This window comes from Mus musculus, chromosome 19 (assembly GCF_000001635.26).
Source record: "Mus musculus strain C57BL/6J chromosome 19, GRCm38.p6 C57BL/6J".
Lineage (NCBI taxonomy): Eukaryota > Metazoa > Chordata > Mammalia > Rodentia > Muridae > Mus > Mus musculus.
In genome coordinates this window covers 41,157,423-41,183,831 of record NC_000085.6, presented here as the reverse complement: position 1 = coordinate 41,183,831, position 26,409 = coordinate 41,157,423, and the positions used below count along the sequence as shown (strand labels likewise).

Here is a 26,409-nt window from a genome sequence, read left to right as displayed (position 1 = left end):
CCATCGAGGTCCACACCTTTACTACATGGGCCTATGTGGACTTGTCCCCAAAGTAGAATGACTCAGCATCCTATAAGCCATTTCTGTGTTCTACACCATCTGTGCTCAAGATGCCAGGTGCTGGACTTGGCTATCTAGAACATTGCTTGTCCTCAGACAAGGAACCTGTAGAATGGGGAAGTGGTTCACAGGGAAGGGCAGCAGATACTGAGAGCGATGTAAAAGTGATGGCATTGTGCCTTTTTTTTCTATATTCTGGGGACAGAAGAAGAAAGAAACAGCCATCTCTACATGATGGATTGCCCACAGAGACCTAGGGCTAGCATGAGGTGGGGTATCTATAAGCCAAGCCTCTGGGTTGCCATGGTGGTTGGCCCAGATACTATGGCTTTAATACAATTATCTCTTGAGACTCCAGGAGAAATTTGATTGCCAGTTCTGTCTTCTTCTGGGGGTTAGTTGACAAATCCCCTTTCCTGACCTCCAGGCTTAGTTGACCTACTGTGCTTTCTCTTGCTAGCTGTCTTCTGGGGAGATATTGCTCTGGATGAAGATGATCTCAAGTTATTTCACATCGACAAGGCTGAGGACTGGACCAAGCCATCCATTGACAAACCAGGACATGACACTGGCAAGTATTGGCCTCCTCATATGCTTGGGTCCCAGTGGGATGTTTGAAGGCTCCACTAGAAATCTTTGATGTCTCTGACCTGAGTGGACCTGGAGGGACCACACCACCTCTTCTGATGAAGGCATGGATCTGGGACATTAAACGTTCTCACTCTATCTCTCACTCTCTAGCTTTTTCATGGTCTTGCTCTCTCTCTCTTTCTCTCTCTGTATGTATATATGCATGTGAAACATGCATTTGTTCACACTTGTGCATGTGTGCACATGTATGTGGAGGTCAGACATCAGTGTCAGGTGTCTACCTAGCTCATTCACCACTTTTTTCAAGGTATCATCTCCCACTGAACCTCTGGCTTATCAATTTGGCTAGGTTGGCTGGCCAAGGAGCTTCTGCCTCTCCCTGGACCTTGCTTTTAGCCTTGGGCTACCACACCTAGCTTTTTAATGTGACTGCTGATCACTCAAGTTCAGGTCTTCATGATGTACAGCAGGCACTTCATCAACAAAACCATTGTCCCAGCTCAAACTTAGTTAATCCTTCTAAGAAATTCTCTAGTTGCCTCTGTTGGAAGGTTCAGCCTGGAGGCCAGTGTTGGTTCTTAAGAATCTAGCTTGAGATTTTGCTTGTCCCAGACTGGAGAGAATTACTAATTGGGCTGGATTTAAACGATCTCTGACAACATTGTCAATGGTAACAACCGACCAGGCTAAAATGAGATGTTTGCCCATGGAAAATTGTGCACTTGTTTGATTGACAACCAGGCAAGTCCTTATGTTGTTTGGGCCAGGAGACCCACCCAGTTTTCATCCTGTGACTACTTTCTTTCTTCTTTCTCTCTGGGCTGCCAACCTTGAGATGAAGCTGGTCCCCTGGGTGCCCCTCACCCTCTATCGCCCATACACTAGACTCAAGTGGCCTTAGCTTTGTAGCCTCCTGGTCCTTAGAAGTAGTGCAGAGAACTGAATGTGGGATTAGGAATCCTCATGTGACAGATGGTAACTTGTTATTTGATGACTGAGGCTCACAGCATCCTTCTATCTGTGAACCTTTCCCCACACATCCTTCCTTTTCTTGAAGCTATTTATGCTTCATCCTGGGTCAGGTTCAGTTCTGGTGAGAGAAACAGAAAGCAGTCTAACCTTTGCTTTCATGGAGACCCTCAGAGCAGGCAGACAGGTGTATATCTGGCTCCTTGTCCCTGTCTGTAAAACAGGGGTGAAACTTGGACTCATTTCATAGAGGTTTTGAAGTTGATGCCAAAGGTAAAAGACTAGCCCAGTGCCTGGCATGTAAAATCTCAAGAAATAGGAGGAATTTATGGTGAGTGTGCAGTAAATTAAGAGCAGTGGGAAAAGACAAAAGTGGAGGAGTCTTGGGGCATCATATACATGGCACTGTCATCTTGTGTCATGAAGGAGCCCTGAATAGAAGAGGAGACTTCAGGTGAAGGGGAAGACAGGTACATAGGAAACACAAGAGGGGGTCTATATGGAACAGAGGTAAGTTGTAGTCACTGGAAGATGGTCTTTTGGGCAGACTCCTTTAAGTAGACATCTGGAGAAAATAGCTAGGGCATATGACAAACAAAAACTTCTCTACTTTCTACCCTAATGAGCCTGGGCTTAACCTGTTTACAACAGGAGTCCTCTCTGAAAGGTCTCAATAAGACTATAGCTTACTAAGTATGGACTTGGCCATTTCTTGGTGGAAAGGCCCAACCCTCTGCTTCCCGTAGCTTATTAGCTGCTCTGGGGATGCTGAGGATGTAAACAACTGGTCACACTGATTGCTGGTAGTGATGTCATGGGTGTATCCCTAATGATGTACTTGGTGATGTTAGGACTATTCCTGAAAACCAGAGAGAGGAGGATGAGATGTGTCCAGAGTCAGAGGCTCCGAGGTTATCTGAGGAGAATGAGTGGCTAGTGGGGTTGTCTACACAGCTCCCCACAGGGGTTGTCAGATGAACAGCCAATGTTGTCAGTAGGTCACGGAGCCATTGCTAGTGTCTGGGGACACATCTGTGGTGTCTGAGTCTATGAGCAACATTAAATTTTGTGTGGCCTCTTTTATGTGGTTTGAAGAACTGACTAGGGGTTCAAATGAAGAATTGGGTTATTTTTTTTATATATATAACGGCATATCCACCGCCTCAGCTGCGCTCCAGCATAACAAGCCATCTCTTTGTGATTTATCGCAACATCCGTTCGCCCTCTTCCTCAGCCCTTCCCAGGGGTCTGGAGAGGATGATCTAATGAATTTGTGCTTAAGGTGGTTCTTAAGCTTCATCCACAGCGTTGCTTAAAACCAGTGAACACTGAATATCTTGCACACTCACTGCGATGAACTTTCCACTACGATGCTCGCGTGGTATGTTTCAGACCCCAAAGATTCTCCCTCACAGTCAGTGCTCTTCCCAGGATCGTCACTCATCTGACCTTCATGAGCATCGCCCTGCTTTGTCTGTTCAGGCCACACCCTGCTTAAGTGTTCTGTATCTTGTACTAGCCTGCACTACTACAAAATTCACCCATAACATTGATGAAATAGCTTGCCCCCTTTTCAGGGCTGTGAACTGTTCTGCAACATCTTCTGTTGGCAGACGTTTGGGCAACTCAGGGTCTCCTGCTATAATAAACGTGATAAAGGCAGAATAGATTGCCTTAAGCACCCATTGCCCCTTGGGAAGCTGCCCTGGGTGGAATGGTAGGGTACTGGGTTCAAGTTGATATTATCCAATCAATTTCCAAAGGGGTTGTGCCAATTCACACTCCAGATGGGAACATACTTCCTTAGGAAGCAGGAGTGGTAACCAGGCAGAGTCTGTTATCAGGTTTGGTTACCCCATCAGCTCTCCTTCACTGCTCCTAGGGCACTTGCTGTGGTATAGTAGGTGTGAGAGAAAGACTGCAGAGAGACTGGGCAGTGGTCAGACACAGTACCATGCACAGCTGCTAGAGAGTCCTCTTCATGGAAGATTACTAAGGATGCTGTGGGGAAGGGATGTCCAGTAGATCTTCTACCTCAGACGCTTGCTCAGCATAGATGTGGGACTGAGATGCTTATCTGCCCTGTCCTCATCTTGTGAGCTAATGGAGGACAGGGAGGACATCACATTTGGCTTTGGACTCCCCAGAGGCAGGCCAGTGCCTTGGACCTAGAAAGGTGCTGAGCAGTGTTGATGGGGACAAGAAGACAGTGGTAATAGAAGTTGCAGACCCTGGCCTTCACTAGGAGGTCATGTGTGCCAAAGGGGCTTTGGCCTCGGAAGGATGCTATGAGCACTGATCACAGACACAGGCTTGCACTATCTGGGATGAATCCCAGAGGTGATCATCAGTGTTTTGTTTTGTTTTTTGTTTTTTTGTTTTGTTTTGTTTTTTCATCTGCCAAATGAGAATAGAAATAATTTTTACCTCAGAGTAAGATCATGAAGTCACAGGAAAGAGTAAGTGTGATGTCTCTGGCACCTGATAAATGTTCGATAAGGATCAATTCTTCTTCATATTTGCATCAAGAAGATTGGTGTAGGAAAGGATTGGAATCAAAGTGAAGACCAGGGGAAGTTGCCACAGATGAAAGGGGGTGGGACAAGGAGGCTGGACACCAAGGCTCTGAATGCACCAGAGATGCCCCCTCCTTTCTCAGCATGGTGCAGGCTTTTTCTTCAGCGTGTTTTTGTGGCAAGGTGAATTTTTATCCCAATTACTTTTCTCCGAGGGTCAATTGCATTTTGTGACGATCTAGAATAGTTATTTTATTTTCAGGTTGGGAATAGTTTTAATTGATTTTGATGATTAAACTAAGACTGCTTGATTTTTTAAAGTGCAAAGGCTCATAAGTGAAAAAGGAAAATCCTGTTATCTCAGCCCCAGGGATCACTGGTACTTCTTGCTGGATTCCTTTCTGTCTTGATGTACATGGCCTTGTGTACAATCATGCACACACACACACACCCCTTTTAAAACATAATAAATTTACTTCTGAAATGTGCTGGTGTAATCTACATGTTTGGTAACATTGCATCGTGGATGCCCCTCACCCCATGCAAGGCCACCAGCGGTCCACGGGCAGCCCCGCCACACCACATCTAAGCCCTTAGGCATGGATGTGAAGACTGTTTCCCTTTTAATGTAATTTTAAAATGAGAATGGCGTTTCTAGGATGAAGACTGTACACAGGCCTTTAAGCATTTTCTGGATTAAAACATAAATAAGTGTAAAGGAGCCATTCTTTAAGCCAGTCTCGCTAGTTCAAATTCTGGGAAGGATGCAGTCTTTATTGTAGCTTACCTAGTCTCTACACTTTGATAAATGCAGTTTCCTTTCTTGGAGGCTGAGAGGGGAGGTCCAGCAGGAGAGAGCTGAAGTCCCCGCATGGGGCAATAGAGAAAAGGCTGGCACTGCAGAGCAGCCACAGGCCACTTCTCTGGTTTTACTCTATAAGCTGGAGAGCTTCTCTCCAGGCTTTAGAACACAGGGATGCTAATTGCTTCTAAGGTGGGCCAGCCGGGCTCTTTGTCCAGAGGTCCTGGAGGTCCTCACATTCCGAGTTCACTCAGTGGCAGTGGCCCGGCTCCCTGCTTGCTGCATCCTTCCCTGGCCATCCCGCTGTATTCTGTCATCAGGAAGGAGCGGAGAACAGTTTGGATAGTGAGGAGCCATGCTCTTGTTTGAGAGCCCATTCAGTGTTCTACATGGGCCCATAAGAAGCCGTCGAAGGCTTCTGGGCACCCAGTAGGGATGACTCCCGTCACTGTTCACTTAGGCCACAGGTTTGAGTTGAGTCCTAATGAGCTTCCCTGCCTCAGCTCTCTCCCTCCACATCCTGCTTCTAGATCATCTTCCTGGCCACTGTACCACTTTATAGTATTTGGAATAGGGATCCTCCCATTCATGTCTAATAGAACTCCAGAAAGTGACCCAGAGGATAGGTGCTTTGCAGATCTAGTTAGTTAAGGAGCTTGGGATGAGATCCTCTTGGTTTAGAGTGGACCCTTAAATTCAGTGACCAGAATCTTCACACAAGAAGAAGAGGACGCAGGACATGGAGGAGGAAGACATGCAGGGATGGAGGCAGAGCCTGTGGGGAAGATGCCACAGGTGGAGCACAGCCCTGCTCCTTAGCCCCTTCAGATGTTCCCATTGCTTGTCCAAAAGCTTCCCAATCCACAGTCTACAGAGACAGGCTCCCTTCCCCTTCTGTCCTCTGTCCAACCCAATGACATCGTGTCTGTCCACACCCTGAGCTTCCTCCCGTCCAGCCTTCTGATCCACTCTGCTCTAAACCCCCATTCTACAGACAAAGAACTGAAGACCAGAGAAAGCTGATGCCTCATGCTTAGCTCTGCAACTGCGTGCCTTTATGACACCTCTTTATCCGGTGACATCTGCCAGCTGCAGGCTGTCACCTGGCTGACAGTGCTGTTGAAATGGCCACATTTGGGTGTGTCGTGGAAAGAGCCCTCGCTTCTCCACTTTTGGATGGGCCCATTCTCCAGCCCTGGGAGCTAGCTGACCAGCGGATGTGGCAGTGGCATTTGGATGTGTGTGGGGCCAGGAGGCAAGAGTGTATCCTTCAGGGAGAGTCCCTCTGTACGCTTTTGATTTGCTGGGAGAAGAAAGGAGCTCTGGGCAGGCATGGGCCTAGCTTCTCTGTGAATGGAGCTCTTGAATTAACATTGTGGAGCTTCCTAAAGCTGCTAATCGGATTAGCTGTGTAGTGAAGGAAGTACTTAGCGGGAGACACACACACAGAGGCACACACACTTTCCAACCCTTTTGCATCTCTTCCGTATGCCTGGCGGGACCTGGTTGCCCTGTTTCTGAGCCTGAGTTTCCTCTTAACAACACAAGCTGGGCAGAAGCCTGTGTGGCCAACGGGCTGCATTTGTTTGTTTCCTCTTTCCCTGTAGGGCTGAGGAGGCTTGTTTTGAACATTCCCATCTTTGCAAATGTACCTTGAGAGGAAGTTCTATCTTGCAGTTATCTCTGTTGGGATAATGGATCTGAGTTCTTGATCTCTATAAGAACTCTGAAAGAGGAAGCAGTTTTAATTACTTCTTGCTGCTGATGGAAATCGATGTTTCCCACAGTGTCATTCTGAGTCACTGGGCTGTGTTCATCCCCATTGAAGAGGCCAAGTTAGCCTCTTACTTCCTTAACTCCTGCCATCTGTGCAGAGCACCTGCAGAACCCCAGCAGTTTGGCTTCGGGGCTCAAAGTAAATAAATGAGCAGAAGTGAGTCTAAGACATAACAGCTTGTGTCCTCTCTCTGGGTGTCATCTTTGAGTCATAAAGTCTTCTCCCATCATCCCTTTGGCTTCTAGATTGCTATTCCTGATCCTGACCACAACTTGGGGTGGCAGAGGGGTACCCGCATTTACTCTCTGTGTTGCCATCGAAATAGAAGGGCCAATGGGACCACACCCTCATGTATTTCAAGACCATTTAAACTCTGGTGTTTCAAACTACAAAGACAGACATCAGAGACTGCTATGTACCTGAGAGGCATGTAGGTACCTGAATCAGATACATTGATTCGGGGTTTCTGGGCTCTGTTTTCCAAGGCGGGAGGATCTAAAAACAGACTCAGCATATATGTGTTCTCCAACACATTTTCAGCCTCAGGGTTCTTGAGGGAATTAGTGGATGGGGTAATTTTAATTAGGCCCATAGACAGACCATGAGTTCTGAATATCCACACCCATGGTGAGACATTCTCCAGCCTATTTACAAAAATTCTGTATTTTACCAATTTTCTTCATTGAGGTGGGAGTGCTTCCAGATAACACAGGTCCAGGTGAAAGGTGGGTACATGGGTAATTCCTGTGGTGTTCTGGGAAGGACCCATGCCCTAAGTATAGGAATACTGGGCTGACTTCTTGCTGGGGCAGTGCCCAGGATTCAGATCTGTCTGCTCATACATTAGACACTGCCAAGTGCCATCTTGGACACACCTGGCTGTTGGAGATCTGTGTTGCTGATGCCTCTGGCTTGAGAAGCTGGAGAGGGACAGAAGGCTTAGGGGACATTTTCTTTTCCACATCCCTCTCACTGGATCCCAGGAGCTGGGTGGGGAGGGGTCTGAATAACAGATTTGGTGATTTTAATTTTTGAATCATTTTGCATTTGACATTGATTTTGGGGGGAGTCTGATGAACATCAATGAATAATTCTCCGAGAAAAGACACACACACATACTTCGTTGGAATTTCAAGGAGTTTAAACACTATTGATCTTTAAGTTATAAGACTGTGGTCTGTGCCCTTCCATTTCTGGTGCTTCTACACCCTTGAAGATGTTCACTCGGGCCTCTCGCCTTGTGCTGTGGGTGGATGTTGGGCAGGCTCAAGTTTGCATCCCTGGCTCTCTATTGATTAGCTGTGGATTTAGACAAACTCGTTTTCTATTTATAAGATGGGATACTATGTGTCACTGTCTGTACTCCAATTCTTACCTCGTGGGAGAATCAAATAAATGTAGTTAGTGGAAACATTATCCCAGAATGTGACACACACACACACACACACACACACACACACACACACACACACAAACCTGTACTATCCCCTTTGGTTGACATTTTGCTATTTTCTTGTTTCCTAGTCTTTCTGGTCCTTATCTGTGTCCTAGACTCTGGGCTCCCCAGATATTCCTTCGAAGTGCCCTGCCATGACCCATTGGGAATACTAAAGCCAGGCCTGTAGCAACATGCATGGAAAGGCTCTTGGATTTGATCCAACTAACATGTAGGAAATTTCTGTTAGCCCCCAAGATAATGATATCTCTTGTTATCTCAGATCGAACTTTAAGGTCTATACTTCATTGCTTCTAGAAGCAGCCTCAAGTATTATCTCCAATCTGTCCCCTTGACCTGCTAAACGCTTACTCCCTCCATTACCATCCTCAAAGAAAATGTGAATTCTGCAGGCACGTCTTCCTCATTCTGCACACAATTCTTGCTTCCGGTCATTATCTACTTGCAGTTAGCTTGCGTTTCTCTTTTTTCAGACCTCAACAGTACTGACTTATTTAGTTTGCTCTTGGCCTTCGTTCCTTAGTGCCAGTATCAGGCTGGGTGTATAAATGATGTTACTTGTGGACTATAGATTCTATACACTGGCTGGATCTGACCAGGGACTAAGAACTGCATAGTGGCTATACTGGCTAACCTGAACCTCCTCCCCCCTTTCCCAGAGGCCATTAGTGTTAGGCTTGTACACTTGACTGTGTGCTGTCTAAAGGCCCTAGGAGTAAGTACAAGCTCAGAGAATGGTCTCAGCCTGAGAGTGGTGGCCCAGGGCTGGGCAGATCCACACTACCTTCATGGAGTATCTGAAAATGATGTCCATTAGCCACATGGCAGCAGCTTATCTTACTGGTCCTACAGATGGAAAACATGGTCCTCAGGACATCTCTGAGACAGAGAGAACATCCAGGTTCCTGCCCCACGGCTCCAGCCTTTCCTAGACGGAAGCCATCCAGCTGGTCTCCCATGGTCAGCCTGCTCTCCCAGGAGACTTCTCTTGGAGTTCCACTTGATGGAACTTGATCTTCGTGTGCTGTCCTCCACACCCTGCCCTGGTGTCTCTCTGATGGCATGATTCACATCTCTCTCCCTTTCCTCCCTTCTTTCATGTAAGGAATGCTAACTGGGGAGCCTTCTGTTCTCAGTACCAAGACACGGCTGTATCCATGCTTTTTTCCATCATCAAGGAGAGTGAGATGAAATGACAAGTGATTGTTGTCACGATTGTGAAGCACTGGAGGGCTAGGAGGTAACACCAGAAGCTTCCCTCACTGCAGCTATCACTCATCTTCCTTAAGACTACTTTCCAGGCAGGCGTAAGTGTGAGCCCAGCCTGGGATTACAGGGACCCACCAGGTAGCACTAGGGAGGCCCTTAGCAAACTTTCTAGTTCTGCCTGGCAGCTGTAAAGACCAGGGCAGAGCAGACTCTGGTCCTCAGGGAAAGTGGGGGTTGGGGAGGACATAGGAAGTGCTGGCCTGGGAGACTATGATGGGGACAAGAGTCAAGAGGAAAGCAAAAGTCCACAAATCAAAATCAGGGGGCGAGGTAAGAACCAAAATAAACCAGGGTGAGCAGCTCCCAAAGCCTCTATTGAGGTCAGAATACCCCAGAACCTGGACTTAGCTGGGGCTGGTAGTCAGCAGGCACAGGGACCAGGGCTCCAGCATTAGCTCCAACAAGGCTTGGCACTGCCTCTACCCATGAAGTCTTTTGTTTGGTGAGATGGTTTGAAATGATAAAGAGGCATTTGATAAAGTGCATATCTGCTCTCTGGGAAGGAAGGAAGAATGCAACATAAGGATTCTATCATCTCTTCCTCTAGGGCCTCAGTCAAGGCTGACTTACACCATGGACAGCAGCCAGCGCTCACTGAGTGTTGGGGGAGCAAGCTTACCTTTGAGTTGATGTTCATCACCACTGCTTTTCTTGGCCACAGTGGGTGCTGAGCCAGGCAGGCAGGTATTCTCACTGCTCTCAAGGGCCATGAATCTTGGAGTATGAATTGGAATCAGAAGATTAGCTTGAGACGCTGTGACAGGCGAGTGGGTAACTCCTGACAGTCTAGTCAACATGTTCCCCAGATATGAGACACAGACTCCATGTAAGGTAGCTCTAAAGAAAGAGTTTGTTCTGAGATCTGGACAGTTGATTAATGATCAATGAACGATATGAGGGTTAGAGAGATTGCTCAGTACATCAAATTCTTGCTATGCAAACCTGAGGACCTGAGTTCAGATCCCCAGGACGCACAGGGAACCAAGAGTGGTCGTTGCATCTATCATCCCAGTACTTCTACTGGGGGTGGGGGGTTGGGGAGTGAGGAGGTATGGGGGATGGTCAGGAGAATCCCCAGAGGATCACTGGAAAGCTAGCCTAGACTATGCAACCGTGACCCACAAAGAGACTTGTCTCAAATAAGCTGGAAGGAGATGACCCAAAGCTAAGGTTGTCCTCTGACCTCTACAGAGGTCAAGTCAAGGTCTTCATTCATATGCACACATGCTACTTGTATACATAATCATATATACACTTGATATGCACCCATGATGCAAACACATACACAAAAGATGAGAGAATTAATAGATAATTGGTAGATAGGAGAGGAAGAGGGGGAAAGGGACAGAGGGAAGGGTTGGGACTTGTGCGATAGAAAGAGAGGAATAAGGCTGATTTCACTTTTCAGGGACCTCAAATACCCTTTGTCCTTGCATTTACTCCTATATGGCCACCATAGGACCCTATTTTGTGACCCCATAACTTAAGTGTCTCCCACTGTGGCACCTACCTGTGTAGGGGTTCTGTGAAAGTGCTGAGAGTAACAGATATTACCAAGATAATTACAGAAAGAACTCAGCATAGGTTGATAACAGGGCTGGAGAGTTAGATACAGAAACAGCAACCCTGAAGACGGTATGGTCCCACCATGTCTGTGGGCTAAAGAAGCGACGGATGCAGCAAGCTCTGGGGCTGGAGAAGGAAACAGGGATCCCCCCGGCAAAGGCTCATCTTCCTTTGGGGTTAACTTGGCCTCTTAGGGCCAAGCCTCATCATCCAGCCTAACGGGATATCATTTGCAACATCATTTTTCATGGGACAATATGAGTTCCCATCAGCCATCTTCCCCCCCCCCCCCCAAGACAGGGTTTCTCTGTGTAGCCCTGGCTGTCTTGGAACTCACTCTGTAGACCAGGCTGTCCTAGAACTCCTAGAACTCAGAAATCCTCCTGCCTCTACCTCTGCCTCTGCCTCTGCCTCTGCCTCTGCCTCTGCCTCTGCCTCTGCCTCTGCCTCTGCCTCTGCCTCTGCCTCTGCCTCTGCCTCTGCCTCTGCCTCTGCCTCTGCCTCCCAAGTGTTGGGATTAAAGGCGTGCACCACCACACCCGGCTCCCATCAGCCATCTTAATGCATTGGATTTGGGGTCATCGTTAGGAGAGTTGCTTCATGTGGCTCTGAGCGTCAGAAAGATTGTGCCTCAAACACTATCATTTGAATTTCCCTAATCCGAGTCTATCTTTCCTCTCCTTTAACTGTGGGTGTGTGTGCTTTGTTTGCACTGATAGCATTCTTACTTTAAATGGTAGCTGATTTCTAAAGCAGAATAAAACAAAATGGCCCTGCTAAAGGTATTTTATTTATATAGTCTCCTTATAAATATGCCCAATATCACTAGTCTAGCTAGGGGAAAAAAAGTTCTCTCTGACCGAAAAGAATGCTAATGTAAATCTTTTTGGTAAAAATGAAGGATCACTCTTTATTTTTTTGTTTGGTTTTGATATAGGGTCTAACTGTGTAGCTAGACTGCTCTCCAACTTGTGATCCCCCTGACTCAGTGCTAGGAGTCCACCATGCTCTACTTTTCTGAACTTGCTCAGGTGGCAATTCTTGGCTCACTTCAGTGTGATCCTGGGAGTCTGAGTCTTTCTCTCTGCCTCTCTCAAGTTAGTTGCTCCTTGTGACCAGTGGAAACTGCCCCTAGGGGCACACCAACCCACCAATCTAGCTTGTTCTTTTGGGCACGGTGACAGGTGAAACAGGCTTTTGACAAAATCAGTGTCACAGCCTTGGAGTCTCTATGACAGAGCAGGCTTCGGGGACATCTGAGGTTTTTATCTACATACTGGATAGATAGACTCCTCCTGAGAGTCAGTAATGAGTCCTTTGGGAGTTTTGTTGTTGTTTTGTTTTTTGTTGTTATTGTTGTTTTTATTCTGGTAAACTCCTTGAATACTGTAAGGACTGTCCACATGGCCTCTGCTGCTCATGGTGTAGAATGGGTCACAATAATACCTTTGATTTGCCTTCGTCTGATGCTTGGTGGAGCTTCAGACCAATCTGTTTAAATTGCATCCAATACGGCACCTTATAAAGACTGCCCAGAAGGCTCCCAGAAGTTGGGAGCATGTGACTGTGGGATAGCTTTGCTCCTTCTTAGAAAACTACATCAATGAGCTAGAGAGAAGAGCCAAAGACAGCCCGGACTGTTTCCCACAAAGGGACGGGAACTAAGCCCTTGAGATTGAGGGAGCTGGGACATTGCTTTGGGTGGTTGGTGAATCTGCTGGTGTGAGTCCGGGATGAGGCTTTTGGCCTGCTTATTCCAGGATGATGCACTGGACGACCTGGATCAAGCTGTGTATCTTATAGGACTCCCTATACCAAGGTTGGTATGTCATCATTTCTCTGGTTTCCAAGGAGATCCGGAGAGAAGGTGAGAAGGGTGCTGTCGGGCAGTCACACTCGGGATTCTGACCATCTTGCCTCTTCAGTCCTCTTTAACGTCCCTTGCTTGTCTTCAGATGCCCAGGAGAGAGTGGGGCTTTGCTTCTGTGCCCTGTGCTCTTCAATACTCTTTCATTCCCAGACCTCAGTGACGATAGCCCAGGGCCTTGCTTCTGGCCTGTCATTAGCGTTGCCTACAGGCATGACTGTCCCCTCCACCCTCCAGCCCAGAGGTCCCAAGCTGTCAGCCCCCCAGCCAAATCTGGTCTGCAGATGTGTGTTGTTTGTTTTGTAGTGCTTATATTTTTAAAATTTACTGCCAACATTTGAAAATCAGATTTCTCATGAAAACCCAGAGCTCTGGCTTGTCTTGAGGAGCTGGAAAGTCCAGTCACACTAGCCCAGAGTCCACATGGCAACAATCAGTGGGTTGCATAACTCACTCGACTGAGCTCAGCAGGGCCGGGTCCTCTGCGAGTTGCCCACAGTCCCATCAGTTCAGAATCCTCTTTTGATACCTGTGTCACCTGCCTGGTCCCTGGCCTAACTCACTTGAGCTTACACAGTAACCCAGCAAGGAAGAGGCACAATCTTGGGCTCTGATGCAAGTCCTATAATGCAGGTCAAGGTCCCTTGTCTCTTCTCCTTTAAGGTAGGCTGGTAGAACTTCAGCTATTACCTGGATGCCTGAGAGAAGGTCTTAATCTGGGGCCTCTTTTCTTCCTTCTGTTGAATATTCAGTCTTGGGTACCTGCTTGTAATATAGCATGCTACCTCCTAAGCCCTGGATGACACTAGGGACACAGAAAATGCAGGTGGAGGCGACGGACACCTTCTGTAGTTTGCCTGAAGGGCTTGTGGCCCTGCCTATAAGTTGGGATCGGGATAGGCTCTTCTTGTCTCAGTGAATCCATAGGAGGGTGACACTGAGGACACATCAATGTCTCTGCAACATTTCCCCAACATGTCAGTACCTAGAGCATCACTTACGGTAACCAATATCTTCTGATGCCCCTGCTTCTGTCTCTGTCTCTCTCTGTATCTCTCTGTCTCTCTCTGTCTCTCTCTCTCTCTGTCTCTGTCTCTCTCTGTCTCTCTCCCTGTATCTCTGTCTCTCTGTCTCTGTCTCTCTCTGTCTCTCTGTCTCTCTCTGTCTGTCTCTGTCTCTCTCTCTGTCTCTCTCTCTCTGTCTCTCTCTGTCTCTCTGTCTCTGTCTCTCTGTCTCTCTCTGTCTCTCTCTCTCTGTCTGTCTGTCTCTCTCTCTCTCTGTACACGTGCACTATGTAGTCCAGGTTGGTCTTGATCCTGAGATGCTCCTGTCTGAGAGACGGCTTGGGGCTGCTTTCTTTCTCAAATTCTTTGATTTCCTGAAATTCTTGCTACTCTTTCTGTGATTTAGCACATGGAACTTGCCCTTTGAGATATCTGTAAATCTTTATTGGGCCTCTCTGCAAAGGGCATGGGATAGAATTTTTCTACAGCTTCTCCTGAAGCTCTGGCTGGACAGGGGGAAGCCCTAGTCCCTGCCTGTTCATAGTCCTTTCTGCTCTTCCAAGTTCAAGCTCAGGGTTCGGTGCAGGATTTAATCCCAGCCAGTATATACATTGGCTTAAATGTATATTTGTTTGCATTCTGTCCATGCAGGAACATTTCCTATTTCTGTATTTAAGTATGCATTATGGATGTGTCTTCACTAGGAAACAGATAGTATAGATGTTATAGGATAAGATGGGCACTGCCCAAGGGCTGGTGTTTCAGCATTTATCTCCAGGGAACCTTTACTCACTGGATATATTATCTAGTGGCCATCTTGCTGACCACTCTAGGTGGTCTGTACACATAAGCAGTATATCACCATGCAGGTGCAGGGCAGTCTGAGCAACAATTGCTCATGCTGTAAACGCTTCTGTTGAGAAGGTATCCGTCTGGTCTGTTCCCTGTTCTACCACACAGCTCTGAACTTCTCCAGCTCCCAAGAGAGATCAGAATCTTCTCTTCCTTTCTTTGGGGCTTCTGTGTTCTTATGTTTTCTGATTGCCTCCTGTTCCCTGGGTCAGCTCCCAGGGGTGGGTGGCTATATTCCATGTATCGCTTTTAACTCATTTGGAGTCTCTGCTTCTTGCTGGTGATTTTGCCATTTAGTGTGGTGCCCAGTTGTGGTCCTGAAGTGCCGCCAGCATCTCCTGATCTCAAGAAAGTTGCAGTGGGCCTTGTAGAGAGACCCAGGAGTAGCACTGAGGACTAAGTTACACAATCGATAGCTGAGACATCAGTGCCGGTGTCTCTGAGCATAAACACACATGGAACTACAGACACCAGTGGTTGGAAACTCAAACAGGATAGCACACAAAATATGTCATGCTGTGTTGTATGTAGCTGGTCAAGCCATGCTGTGCACAAGACAGTGTTTTGCTTCCCTTGGAATTGGACTAGGGGCTCACTATCTTGGCACTTACAGCCACGTTAAAGAACATCATTGTAAATAATGAGGACAGACTAGATCTTCCTTCTGAAGACCAAGCAGCACCCACCAACACGTTCCACATTGCCCCAGTGTTCCCTCCTCCTCTGCTGGACCACCAGGGAGCAGAGGCAGGGACCGAGCTCAAGTGCTCCCAGATCTCCAAGCAGCAGCTGCTGTCTGCAGACCATGCCTCACTGAGCCTTGCTTTCAGCTAAAGGGGGGATGGGGCGGGGCGGGAACGACAATGCTTTTACCCCAGATGCAGTGTTGAGATGACACACGTGAATCGTGCTCAGTCTTATTCAGTCCACTTGGATTGGAAGCACTCATATGCTTATATGTTTGTGCATGTATATGGTTTATTTATAGGTATGTATATGCATGTGCCTGCATGTCTGTATATGCACCATACATGTGCAGATATCCACAGAGGCCAGGGCATTGGATCCTTTGGAACTGGAATTACAGGTTGTCAGGAGCTGCTTGGCATGGTTGCTTGGACCTGAACATTGGTCCTCCCCCAGATCAACAAGTGCTCCTAGCCACTGAGCCAGCCTTCGAGCCTCTGGACATACCTGCTGTGCATATGCTGCAAGAAGCATATGCTGTAAGCACCATGTGGTTGGAAGGATCCCAGCTGTTCTCTTGGTCCTCAAGAGGGAGACATCTTCTCCTGTCAGGCCCTCCCTTTCCTGGATCTTAAACCCCTTCATGTCTTCCAATGCCATCCTTAGGAAGTCCTCCTGGACTTCCAGGTTGGGAGCCACAGGTCCTTCCTCAGTTTACTCTTGTGTCTGCTCCACAGCTATGTCTCCTGCACACCAGGAACTGGCCAATTGCATTGCAGAACTGGCTTCAATCGAAGCAAGAGGTAGCTCCTGGCCATGGTGGGGGTGCCTTGCGCAGCTCTGGAGGAGTTCTAGAATGGTTCTGGTCTCAAAAGAGAGCAAAGAGAAGCTTTCTTTATACCCAGATTGGACCATTCTCTATTCCTGAAGAAGGACTGTCTTCATGGCTGCCTAGCCTGATCTCCAGTTTGGAGGCTCAGAGCTCTGACTGAGGCACCTCTGTGTTCAGGCAGCCCCCAGTAGGGTCTCCTGGGGAGGCAGAGAGTAGTGGACAACTCTTGAGTCTCAGGTTCCATTTCCCATCTGCTTTTCTTCTCCCTGTCCTCCTCCTTCTGTTCCCCTTCTTTGGAGGCCTGTGTCTGTCACATGGAGACTTCACATCTCACAATATGCACCAGGCTCCCCCGAGCCTCCAGAACCTGCCCTGAGATTCACCCAAGGAGCACTCGCTGTGAGCATGACTCATATCTTCTAGTTGTCCAGGAAGCGGGGACTTTACAATCTCTTTCATTGGGGCATTGGCTATTCATGATCAAGGTTGGCATCTCTAGTCCTCAAGTACGAAGGCCACTAGGAGAAGCAGGTGGCACTAGGACTGCCCTCTGGGTTTGCTTCTTACCTGCTGTGTGCCTGCGGGTAACGTTGAGGCACTCAAAGCTTTAGTTTTCAGTTCAGTGAAAGCTAGCAATAATGTCTGCCTCATACAATCATGCTGAGTGGCAAATGAGAAAACACACAGGAGCACGGTACTCAGCAAAGTACCCAACAGACTGATAGTTACCTCTATGAGTGCTAGGCCACAGTTTGAGAACTACAGAAAGAATCTTGGCCACTCAGCATCATTCTTCCAGGGGTAACAGGATGACTACACAGAGCTTGGCCTCCGAGGTCTTTCCTTAAGGTCTGCCTTTCCTTTTGTTATCTGTATCTGTGTAGCCTCTACATGGTTATAGGCAAACACCACATGGAGCAGGCATGGAGAGATATGATGCCAGTCGCAGTGACAGGCTCCTGTTTCAATGACTGTCGGTACCAGCAAGAGTTTCTCGGTCTGAACTTGAATTTGTTAACTGTTAAGGAGAACGTGAATTTTTACCTTGGCTTGTGACGCTGGTATGAAATGCCCTGCCGGTATGAAATGGTTGGCTGTTCCACCCATTTCTACTCCTTCAGACTTCAAGAAGAGATGGAGAGTCAATGATACTGATGATGATGGTTTCGAAAATATATCGGGGGCTGAGGCTTAGTGATAGAGCACTTGCCTAGTATGCACATAGCCCTGGGTTTGTCCTTAGCACCCCTATCCCAAGTTATAGGAGCCGATTCAGCAAGTGCTTGCTGTGTGCCAGGTGTCATTCTGTGCACTGCATGTATTATTTGTCTCTTAACTTATGTATCAACCCTTAGAGGAAGGGTAGTTTTTGTACACTAAAGGATAGCGGAAACAACCAAGAAGGCAAGGCCAGGCTGGGTGTGACTGAGATGGAGTGGGTAGACAGTGGTACACGGAGCCCAGGGGCAGGAGAAAGCTGGATGTGTGAAGCATGCCTAAGCAAAGGGCCTATGTTAACTCACTCATCAGTAAGTGAGTAGCATTTGGAATTTGAAAGCTCCTTGGCACAGGCTCCCTCAAGATCACACATCGATTACCATAGTGACCGTCTTGTTTGTTCTTGGATCGACCTTTTAAAGGGGCTTTGCCTTTTCCCCTGGTGAATTATTAAAACCCCAGTGGAACAGTTGTGTTTTTGCTAGTTCCTGGTGGAGGTGAGCCCCCACTGGGTCTTGTCTGGGCGTGGTGGCTTAGACACACCTATACAGGAGAGGGGCAGAGGCGTGGAGTACAGTGTGGCTTCTGGACTCTGATGGACCAACCTCGGGATAGGAATGCAAATCCCACTACTAACTGCCTGGTTCACGGATTACAAATCTCGGTTCTCTCTTATATAAAATGGGAACACGTCTTTGCTATGTGTTAAATGGACCATTAGGCAAGGTGGTGAGGTGTCCCTGGACAATCCCTCTCTGTGTTATGCCTGGCAGGTTTTAGTTGAGCCCCAACTCCAGCCACAGATTTCTCTGTGTTTCTTGGGAGCGTGACTTGAAGTGTGGGTTTCTTTGTTACTCTTGGCACACAGGTGTCTCCCTGTCTTAAGTTCCAGCTCACAGCCACGCACCGTCTTACACAAAATTCAGTTACAGTTTTTTTTTCAAAGTGCTTAATTCCTCCCTGAAAAAATGAGCTTATTATTTATGCTAATCCATTAGAACTCAGACACCATGAAGGCAGGCTACGTGGGCAGGAGCCTGCGTCGGTTTGCTGTCCAGGGCAGGTGCTCAACCGAGATTTTCTGAAGTGAATGGGCTGCTGGTAAACTGGTTTGTAGGATCTTGCGCTTGGGGTTTTTTCTTCTTCTTCTTTGATTGACTCAAAGCCATTTTCTGCTATAATTATCTATAAGGGCACCCTAATACAATCTGCAGTAAAGAACAGTAGCTATTGTGTTTACAATAAAATGAAGGATCCAGTAATGTTATGCTTTAAGAATGAAAAATAGAAGGAATAATTAAAGTTTTGTTTATGCATTTCCATATTAATGAATATTCATAGTCACTATTATTCAAATGGGCAATATTGATTTATGAAACAAGGTCCCCTTGGGGTTTGAAGGAGCCTATCTCCTTCTGCCTGGATATCTCAGATGTGTACCGTTGATATTTCATTAATTATGGTGAGATGAAAGGGCGTTGTGTGTACACCAGTGTCTATTCTGATGCATGTAATTAAGGCACTTTTTGTTGGGAGCGGAAGAAAATTGGGCTTTCGCAAAGGAAAGCAGCTTGCTCCCAAAGTTGCTAACAGATTGCTTCTTAATTGAACTTGGGAGGTGAATTATATGGTGAATTAGAAAAAAGAACAACGTGGAATTCGGTGAATTGTTGCATAAAGGAAACGGTGGGATTGAATCGCAGATGCTGGTTAGAGACATTGCAGCCTGGCCTCATGCATCACGGGCCGCTGACCTCCACTGTGTTTCAGAGAGAGTTTTGGACAGGGCAAGCTCTCTTTTCAAGGCCTGGAGGGCTTTCTTTCCCAGAGACCAGCTGTAAGCCTGGGTTTCTTATGCAAAGGAGACAGTTTGAATAAACCCCTGTGACTAATGAAATTTACAAGGCTTTGCATATTGTTACCCTGAAGAGGTAATTAAACAACGGTCAAATGTATGCGATATGTTTCTATGTATGTGTGTACATACCTGTGCATACGTATGTGCCTGTGTATGTGTGCATGTGTACACATGTATATGTGTGCCTTTTTTGTCTTCCAGCCAATTCCTTAGGAAGAATATACCCCTGTACTATGAATGAATTCATTTGCCCAAGTATGTTTGTTTGTTTGTTTGTGTGTGTGTGTGTGTGTGTGTGTGTGTGTGTGTGTGTGTGTGTGTGTGTGTGCGCGCTCGCGCAAGTAGGTTAGGTTGGCTGGCCAGTGAGCCCCGGGGGGTCTCCCAACTCAGCCCCTTCAGTGCAGAAGTTAGTTTGTCAGCATGATTCCTCACATGGGTTCTGGGGTGACACTCAGGTCCTTCCACTTACAAGACAAGCACCTTACTGATTGAGTCTGGCCCAGCTCCGGACTTTCCTCTTCTATAGCACTTCCATTTGTAGTCTCGGCCTGAGCCTCGTCTGTCAAGGAACAGTGCCGTCATTTTAGGGGTGACACAGCTTCTTCTGAGGTTGGGTGGTCTAACCCCAATGCTACATCTCCAGTTCCTAGTGAGATTGTAAAGAAAGGCCTCAGTGGTTAAGACTATCATACAAGGTCAGCCTGGCAGTGGTGGAGCATGCCTGGGAGACAGAGGCAGGGAGATCTCTGGGTTCAAGGCCAGCCTGGTCTACAGAGTGAGTTCCAGGACAGTCAGGGTTACCCAGAGAAACCCTGTCTTTAAAAAGGAAGGGAGGAAGCAAGCAAGCAATGCTCCCCCCACCCCAATACTAAGAAAAATAAATCTTACAAATCACCAAGGGGCTGGAAATGGCTCAGTGGTTAAAAACAACTGCTGCTCTCCCAGAAAAGCAGGCTCCAATTCCCAGCGCTCACATGGAAGCTCACAGCTCTGTAACTCCATCTCTAACTCCAGTTCTAGAGGATCCAACACTTTCTTCTGGCCTCCGTGTATGGTGCAGATTAAATAGATCCAAGAAGACCACCAATACTCACTTAAAAAAAAAAAAAAAAAACATGGTACAAGATGAGGCCTCTTTTACAGTTCTGAGAAGCTATGGTCACCTTTATTTGGCAACAGAATCTCATTATACAGACCGAGCTGCCCTGGAACTCCTGATCATCCTCCTGCCTCAGGCTTGTAACATTATGCTTCTTTTCCTGGTTGCTGTGACCAATCTTGATTGGATCTTCAGATCACCTGGGAAGCTTTTCAAAGTCCCCATGTCCAGGCATGCCACTGGTCAATTAAAGCAGAGCTTCTGAGGGTCAGAGTGGGGTTGGGAGGCAGGCCTCAGTATTTCTAAAAAAAAATATTTCCCAGGTCATTCAAAATTGTGGCCAATGTTGAGAGCCATTATTCATTAGCTGCCTCCCTCTCTAGTAAAGCCGAGAAACACACGTTTCCTCCACAGCATTAAACCGAGCTGTGTTTAGTGATTGCCACCATCCATTGAAACACCACTAAGCCCCAGTCTTCTGCTCCCTGGCCCATCCATCACCTATGTAACTGGGCGCCCACCTCGTGCCAGGTTCTGAGTACCAGGACTGGTGTGTGTGTGTGTGTGTGTGTGTGTGTGTGTGTGTACCCTTTCCTTTGTTACTAAACCTAAAAGGTACTAAGGGGGCTCTGCTGAACACAAAAAAGATGTCAGACATGTATAGTGAGAGCTATGGAGAGGGTAGGGGGCTGAGGAAGTTCAGAGGTGCTGGGCTTACAGCTGGAAAGAGCAGGGGTGCCAGCCTGCACTGTCCCAGAGGAAATGGTGTCCCACGAGAGACGTGAGAAGCCAGGAAGATGTAGCCAGGCCCAAAAGGAGGGCATGTTTTAAGAAGATGTTTAAGATGAAAGTAGCAAGGCAGTCCACACCTGTAATTCCAGTACTTAGGCATGCGGATTTCAAGTTTAAGGCCAGCCTAGTCTACGTAGTAAGGTCCCATTTCCACAAAAATAAAGGAGAATAATGGGAAATAGAAGCTCACTTCCTACAGCTTAGGGTGGTCCAGTTGGTGGAAGTAGAGGCAAGAGGTGAAGCAGAGGCACCTCAGAGGGCCATGTCACTAAAGGTCTCAGCCACACACAGAGCCGAACACATCCCAAAGACAGGAAGAGGCTTTGCATCCAAAGAGTGCAAGGCTCGTCAACTCATGGACTAGGTGGATTCCGGGCAGAACCGGAAGCCTGGGTCTGCTGTCCCTCAGGATGAGGTCAGAGGAGGGTCTGTGCTCCTGTCTTTGGTCTGGTTTGGTGGTAGTGTTTTGGTTTTGTCTTTTGTAGCTCAGACCAGCCTTGAATTTGCTACATGGCCTTGAACTTCTCCTGATCCTCTGCCTTTACCTCCTCAGTGCTGGGATGACAAGGCATGTGCACTTCCATTCAGAGTTGGAATTTGTGTTCTTAACTGCCGCAGCTCTGTCGTTTAATGCCAGGTGTCCCCTCACAGATTGTCTGGACAAGGCACTGGGCTCTTTGGAGTTGCCTATACCTCTGAGCGTAAGCAACAGAGCAAGTTGTTCTTGCTCTGAGGGGGACAAGGACTTTCTATGACTGACACCATAGTGCCCTCAAGACAGTGGTCTCTTGGCGTGTATTCCCTGGTCTCCTTCCTTGGGTGTCTGTGAGGCTGGAGCCCCCAAACCGGTACACTCTTAGCTTGTAGCTAACACCATGATTCACTGAATAGATTCTTTCAGTCATACCTACCTGTGTGTCTCTCCCAACTTCAAAGCCTTTCACCTGTTCTAGCCCCCAGCATCAGAGAGCCTGCCTGAATCCCCTGCCTGCTGCAGAACTCAATGCTACCTGGCTCCCCCCATCACAGCCTCAGCCTTCCCCACAGCCCCAGCCTCTACCGCTGCCCTCAGTGCCTCCATTAGAACTACCGGCTTATCAGCTTATCGTGAACCAGGGCTGCGTCCAGACATCACTTACAGATCTTTCTTCCTGCTCCCTTCCCTGCTTTGTTTTGGGAAGCGGAACAGGATGAAACTGGCGGATATCTACAATGGATTCCCATTGCCTGTAGACACTTATTTAAGCCTCGGTTCTCATGCCTCCTTCTTGTCCACTGTTAGCAGCTCCGGTTATGCAGAAAGCAGATGCAGTTAAATGCCTGAATCCAATCTAGGGCACTCAAAGGTGAAGTCCAGAGAATGTCTGTCTGCAGGGCCCCACCCTGGCTTGTCTTGCAGTTGATGGCTGACAGGCTCACTGCCATTCTATATCTTCTCCTTCCATTCCTGGCATGCCCAGCTCCCTGCTGCTGAGCATGCTCCCAGCTCTGGGCCTTTGCACCTGCTATTCCTCCGTTTGGAATGTTCTTTGCCAGATAGCTATAGACTTCGCCTCTCTTCAGACTTCTGCTTTCCTTTCCTACATGAAATGGTACTCTAGAATCTCCCTTTTTCCTCTTCATACTCACCAGCAGCCAACTTAAATTCTTCACTCTTATTTGTCCTTCTTCCTCCCCCCCCCCACCCCTGCACCATCAGAATATAATTTCCTGAGGTCACCTCCCCAGTAGTAGTAACAGAATCTGGCACATAGCAGGTGTCGGATGCATATTTTCTGAATGAACACACATCTAAACAAACCCATTACCTCATTTGGTCCCCGCAGCAGCCCATTTGACAGACCAAAGATGCTAACGCCCAGGTTCTCGGCAGCAGTTGCGCAGCCTGCGGGGTGGAGGCTGAGCTAGACTCGGAGCCTGGCGTCGACCCGCCCCTCTCTCTGCAGATGGCACATTCCTGTGCTGAGGAACGACTTCATACCATCAGGATTTCCCCTGACCTTTAGCCTGAGAGGAAATGATATCGCAACTGGAATACCCAAGGGCCGAGAGCTGGCAGCTCGGACCCCAGCAGCTGCAGGAGCCTTGTGAGCGCATTCCTAGCCGGCCAGCCAGGCAGGATGCAGGGAGTCTCCTGTCACTGCCTGGTGTTGGGGGTCCTTTCTCTACAGGAGGCCAGGGCAGCTGCAGGCTTTGCCTGAGTCACAGCATGGATGAGACAGCCTGCCACTCAGGAGCTGGTGAATGGCCACACACTACCTCTCCTGGTGTGAACTCGGACACAGGGTACACATTGGACAGTCAGTATGGTGCCAAATATAAGCTTTCCTCAGGCACCAGTGGCTCATGGTAGGTCTTGGATCTTTGACCAGGAGACCATGTTCTGAACAAGGCCACTCTGGACTCACTATCGTTCCCCTCAGCACACAGTAGGGCAGTTAGTCCTAGGAGACTGATATATTCTGAGAGAGGTAAATGCTGACAGTGTGTCTAGACATGGCTGTGCCCACACACATTTGATCCTTGCTGCCTTTGCTGTACCATGTCTGCAGAGTTCCGTTTATAAAGAAAGCTCAGTGGTTTTCTAAACACGATTCTTCGTGTGGGGAAAATAGAACAAAAAGAGAAAGCCCAGAACAGCAGCTCCCCAGTGATGGAGCTCCATGCGAAGTTCAGCGGCCATGCTGGACACCACCTACATGGACTTGACACCAGAACTTCCTTGTGCATCCATTCCATTCTCTAGGTGGATAAGGGGCTGACCTGGGACTCCGCACAAACTGTATTAATTCTGCTCTGAGCATCCTTGACTAACTAAAGACGGTGGTAGTTTTGTTAGTTTGTGAGTGGTTATTAAAATTATAAAGGCATTTATAGACTAAATAAACCTTAGTTGACCAAATCCTTGCTGCCGTGGTGGTCACCCAATGGCCGGGTTTGCTCCCTCCATGCTACTGAAAGGTCTGTCTTTACCTCTTTTCTTGCCTTCTTTCAGGAGGCCTTGAGGAGACATCTGCAAGGTGGCCAAACGATACAGCCTCTAACGCCAGCATCCAGGCACCAAGAAAGGGTAATGTATGGGAGGCCATACCAGGCCTCCAAGGATCTTTTGTTTTATTTTTCTTTCAAAATGCGGCAAATTTTGGTAAATAACCTAAACTCTTTAACCATTTCCAAGCGTAGTGTCTAGTGGTGTTAGGTGCATTGACAACGTAGTATGACCTTCTCCATCTTGATCAGAATTTTAGCATCACTCCCAAAGGAGACCCGGTTGGTATCACCAGACCCCAGATCCCAGTTTTGGGTGTCTTCTGGCACCTCCTTTGTCAGCAGCTGGACTGGGCATGCACACAGACAGCAATGGCCATGTGGAGTGCTTCCTCTGGTGGAGAGTGGGGTGGTTGGATGAGGGGACTTGCTGTGTAGGGGAGATTGGGTATGGAAGGCTGTCTTGCTTCCTACAGGGGGCGTGGAAGGTTGTCTTGCTGGGATAGGGGTATGGAAAGCTATCTTACTACAGGGGTGGGAGGTATGGAAAGGCAGGGTTTATTGCTTGGAGATTGCTAGAAAATTATGTCCTCTGTGGTTTGGCTTTTCTCTCTGGTTACTTGGCTTGTGAGTTGAAGGCCTGAGAAGAGAGATGGCAAGACTGATGTGTTTCAGAGAAGAGGAGCATCCATAAGGCATGAAAGGACAGTAGATCTGGGGTAATGGTTGTCAGCCACTGTAGACCAGAGTCTGCTCAGGGAGGGATAATGGAGACAGGTGGCTGCTTGTGGCCAGTCTAAAGCCTACCTAGAAATAGCCCCATGACCCCTCTACATGTGAAGGTTCAGAGGCCCAAGGGCCAGCAGTCCTATGAGTTCTGGTGGCATCTGGACATTTGTCAGTCTTGGAGATACATTTCTGCTCAGGGCAGTGTTGGAGTTAACTGGAGAACAAAGGAGTAATTTTTTTAATTCTAGAATCCTGTGTTTTAAGGATGCCTCTGTAGGGATGAAATAGAAATCATTACTTGTTATGGTTTATGATTTTGCTTCAATATTATTTTCTCCTACACATGTGAATATTTAAAACTCCATATACATTCACACAAATGTACAAATGGCTTGATACCACCATGTGTTATTCTTTAGTGCTTCCCCTTCCCCCTTATTTTGGCTGCCTACCCCAGCCCCACAATCACCTTTCTCTTCTTCCCAGATAATAGCATTTCTCCACTTCCCTACATGTTTTTCTGCATGCATTTGTGTTGGCATAGGAGGACTGTACACACATAAGCACACACATCAACATGCATGCATGCATAGGTTTTGCTATTATTCTTTTTAATGAAGGATTGCATTTTATACACATTTCAATGTATCGTGCTTTGTCACTGATATCTTGCAGAAAACTCCAAAGTAGTTGTGATTAATTTATTCCTATGAAGATTTGCAATTCTTTGTATGTTCAGTTGCAATACTTGCAATTCTTAGTTGTGTTTGTAGTAGAAATTGACAGTTATCCAATTGTTCCCTTGTTGTTAGCATTCATTCCACTTCCGGCTCTTGCTGTGACTCACACCTGCAACAAGCATCCTTGAACACATGCTTTCATTTACATAGCATGATTTTTAAAGACTTATTTTTATTTTTAACTATGTGTATCCATGTGTGTCTCTATGTGGGTATGTATCTATGGGTAGGTGCCCACAAAGAGCACTGAGTCTTCGTTAGCTGAGAAGAGGGATGACAAGGCATGGGGAGCTATGCATCTCAGAGGAGAGGGTCCATGAGGCAAGCAAAGACCGCAGATTGGGGTAGGGCATGAGAGGTCATGCAAACTAGAACTGTGGACAATTACAAGCAGCCTGACCTGCCCTGACCTGGGTGCTAGAAACCAAACTCGTGTCCCTTGCAAGAGCAGCATTCTTAACCACTGAACCATCTCTCCAGCCCCATTTAGCATGTTTTTAATAGATGTTGCAATATTTCGTGTCTTCAGGAATAACAGTACATGTTTCCATAGTAACTTACGAGGGTTATCCCTTTCCCCAGAGCCTCACTAGTACCAGGTATTTTTAACCAATAAGCAGTAGCTTATTATTCCTTAGTTTGTGTTCCTTCTTGATTGCTGGTGGCTGTGAGCATCTTCTCCTGTGTTTGATAATGATCCGGGTGTGCACACTGGTATTCACCTCTTTGTATCCTTT

The 26,409-nt window shown here is 47.4% G+C and overlaps 1 protein-coding gene across 2 annotated transcripts in view; it reads left to right on the top strand.

The window, feature by feature from the left end:
• Positions 1-26,409, top strand: part of Tll2 (tolloid-like 2) — a 129,909-nt gene that overhangs the window by 27,017 nt on the left and 76,483 nt on the right. For both annotated transcript variants that reach the window (NM_011904.4, XM_006527095.3), the window contains exons 2-3: positions 521-631; positions 24,211-24,285. In NM_011904.4, the coding sequence (NP_036034.1) occupies positions 521-631; positions 24,211-24,285 (186 nt within the window). The remainder of the gene's footprint in view (positions 1-520; positions 632-24,210; positions 24,286-26,409) is intronic.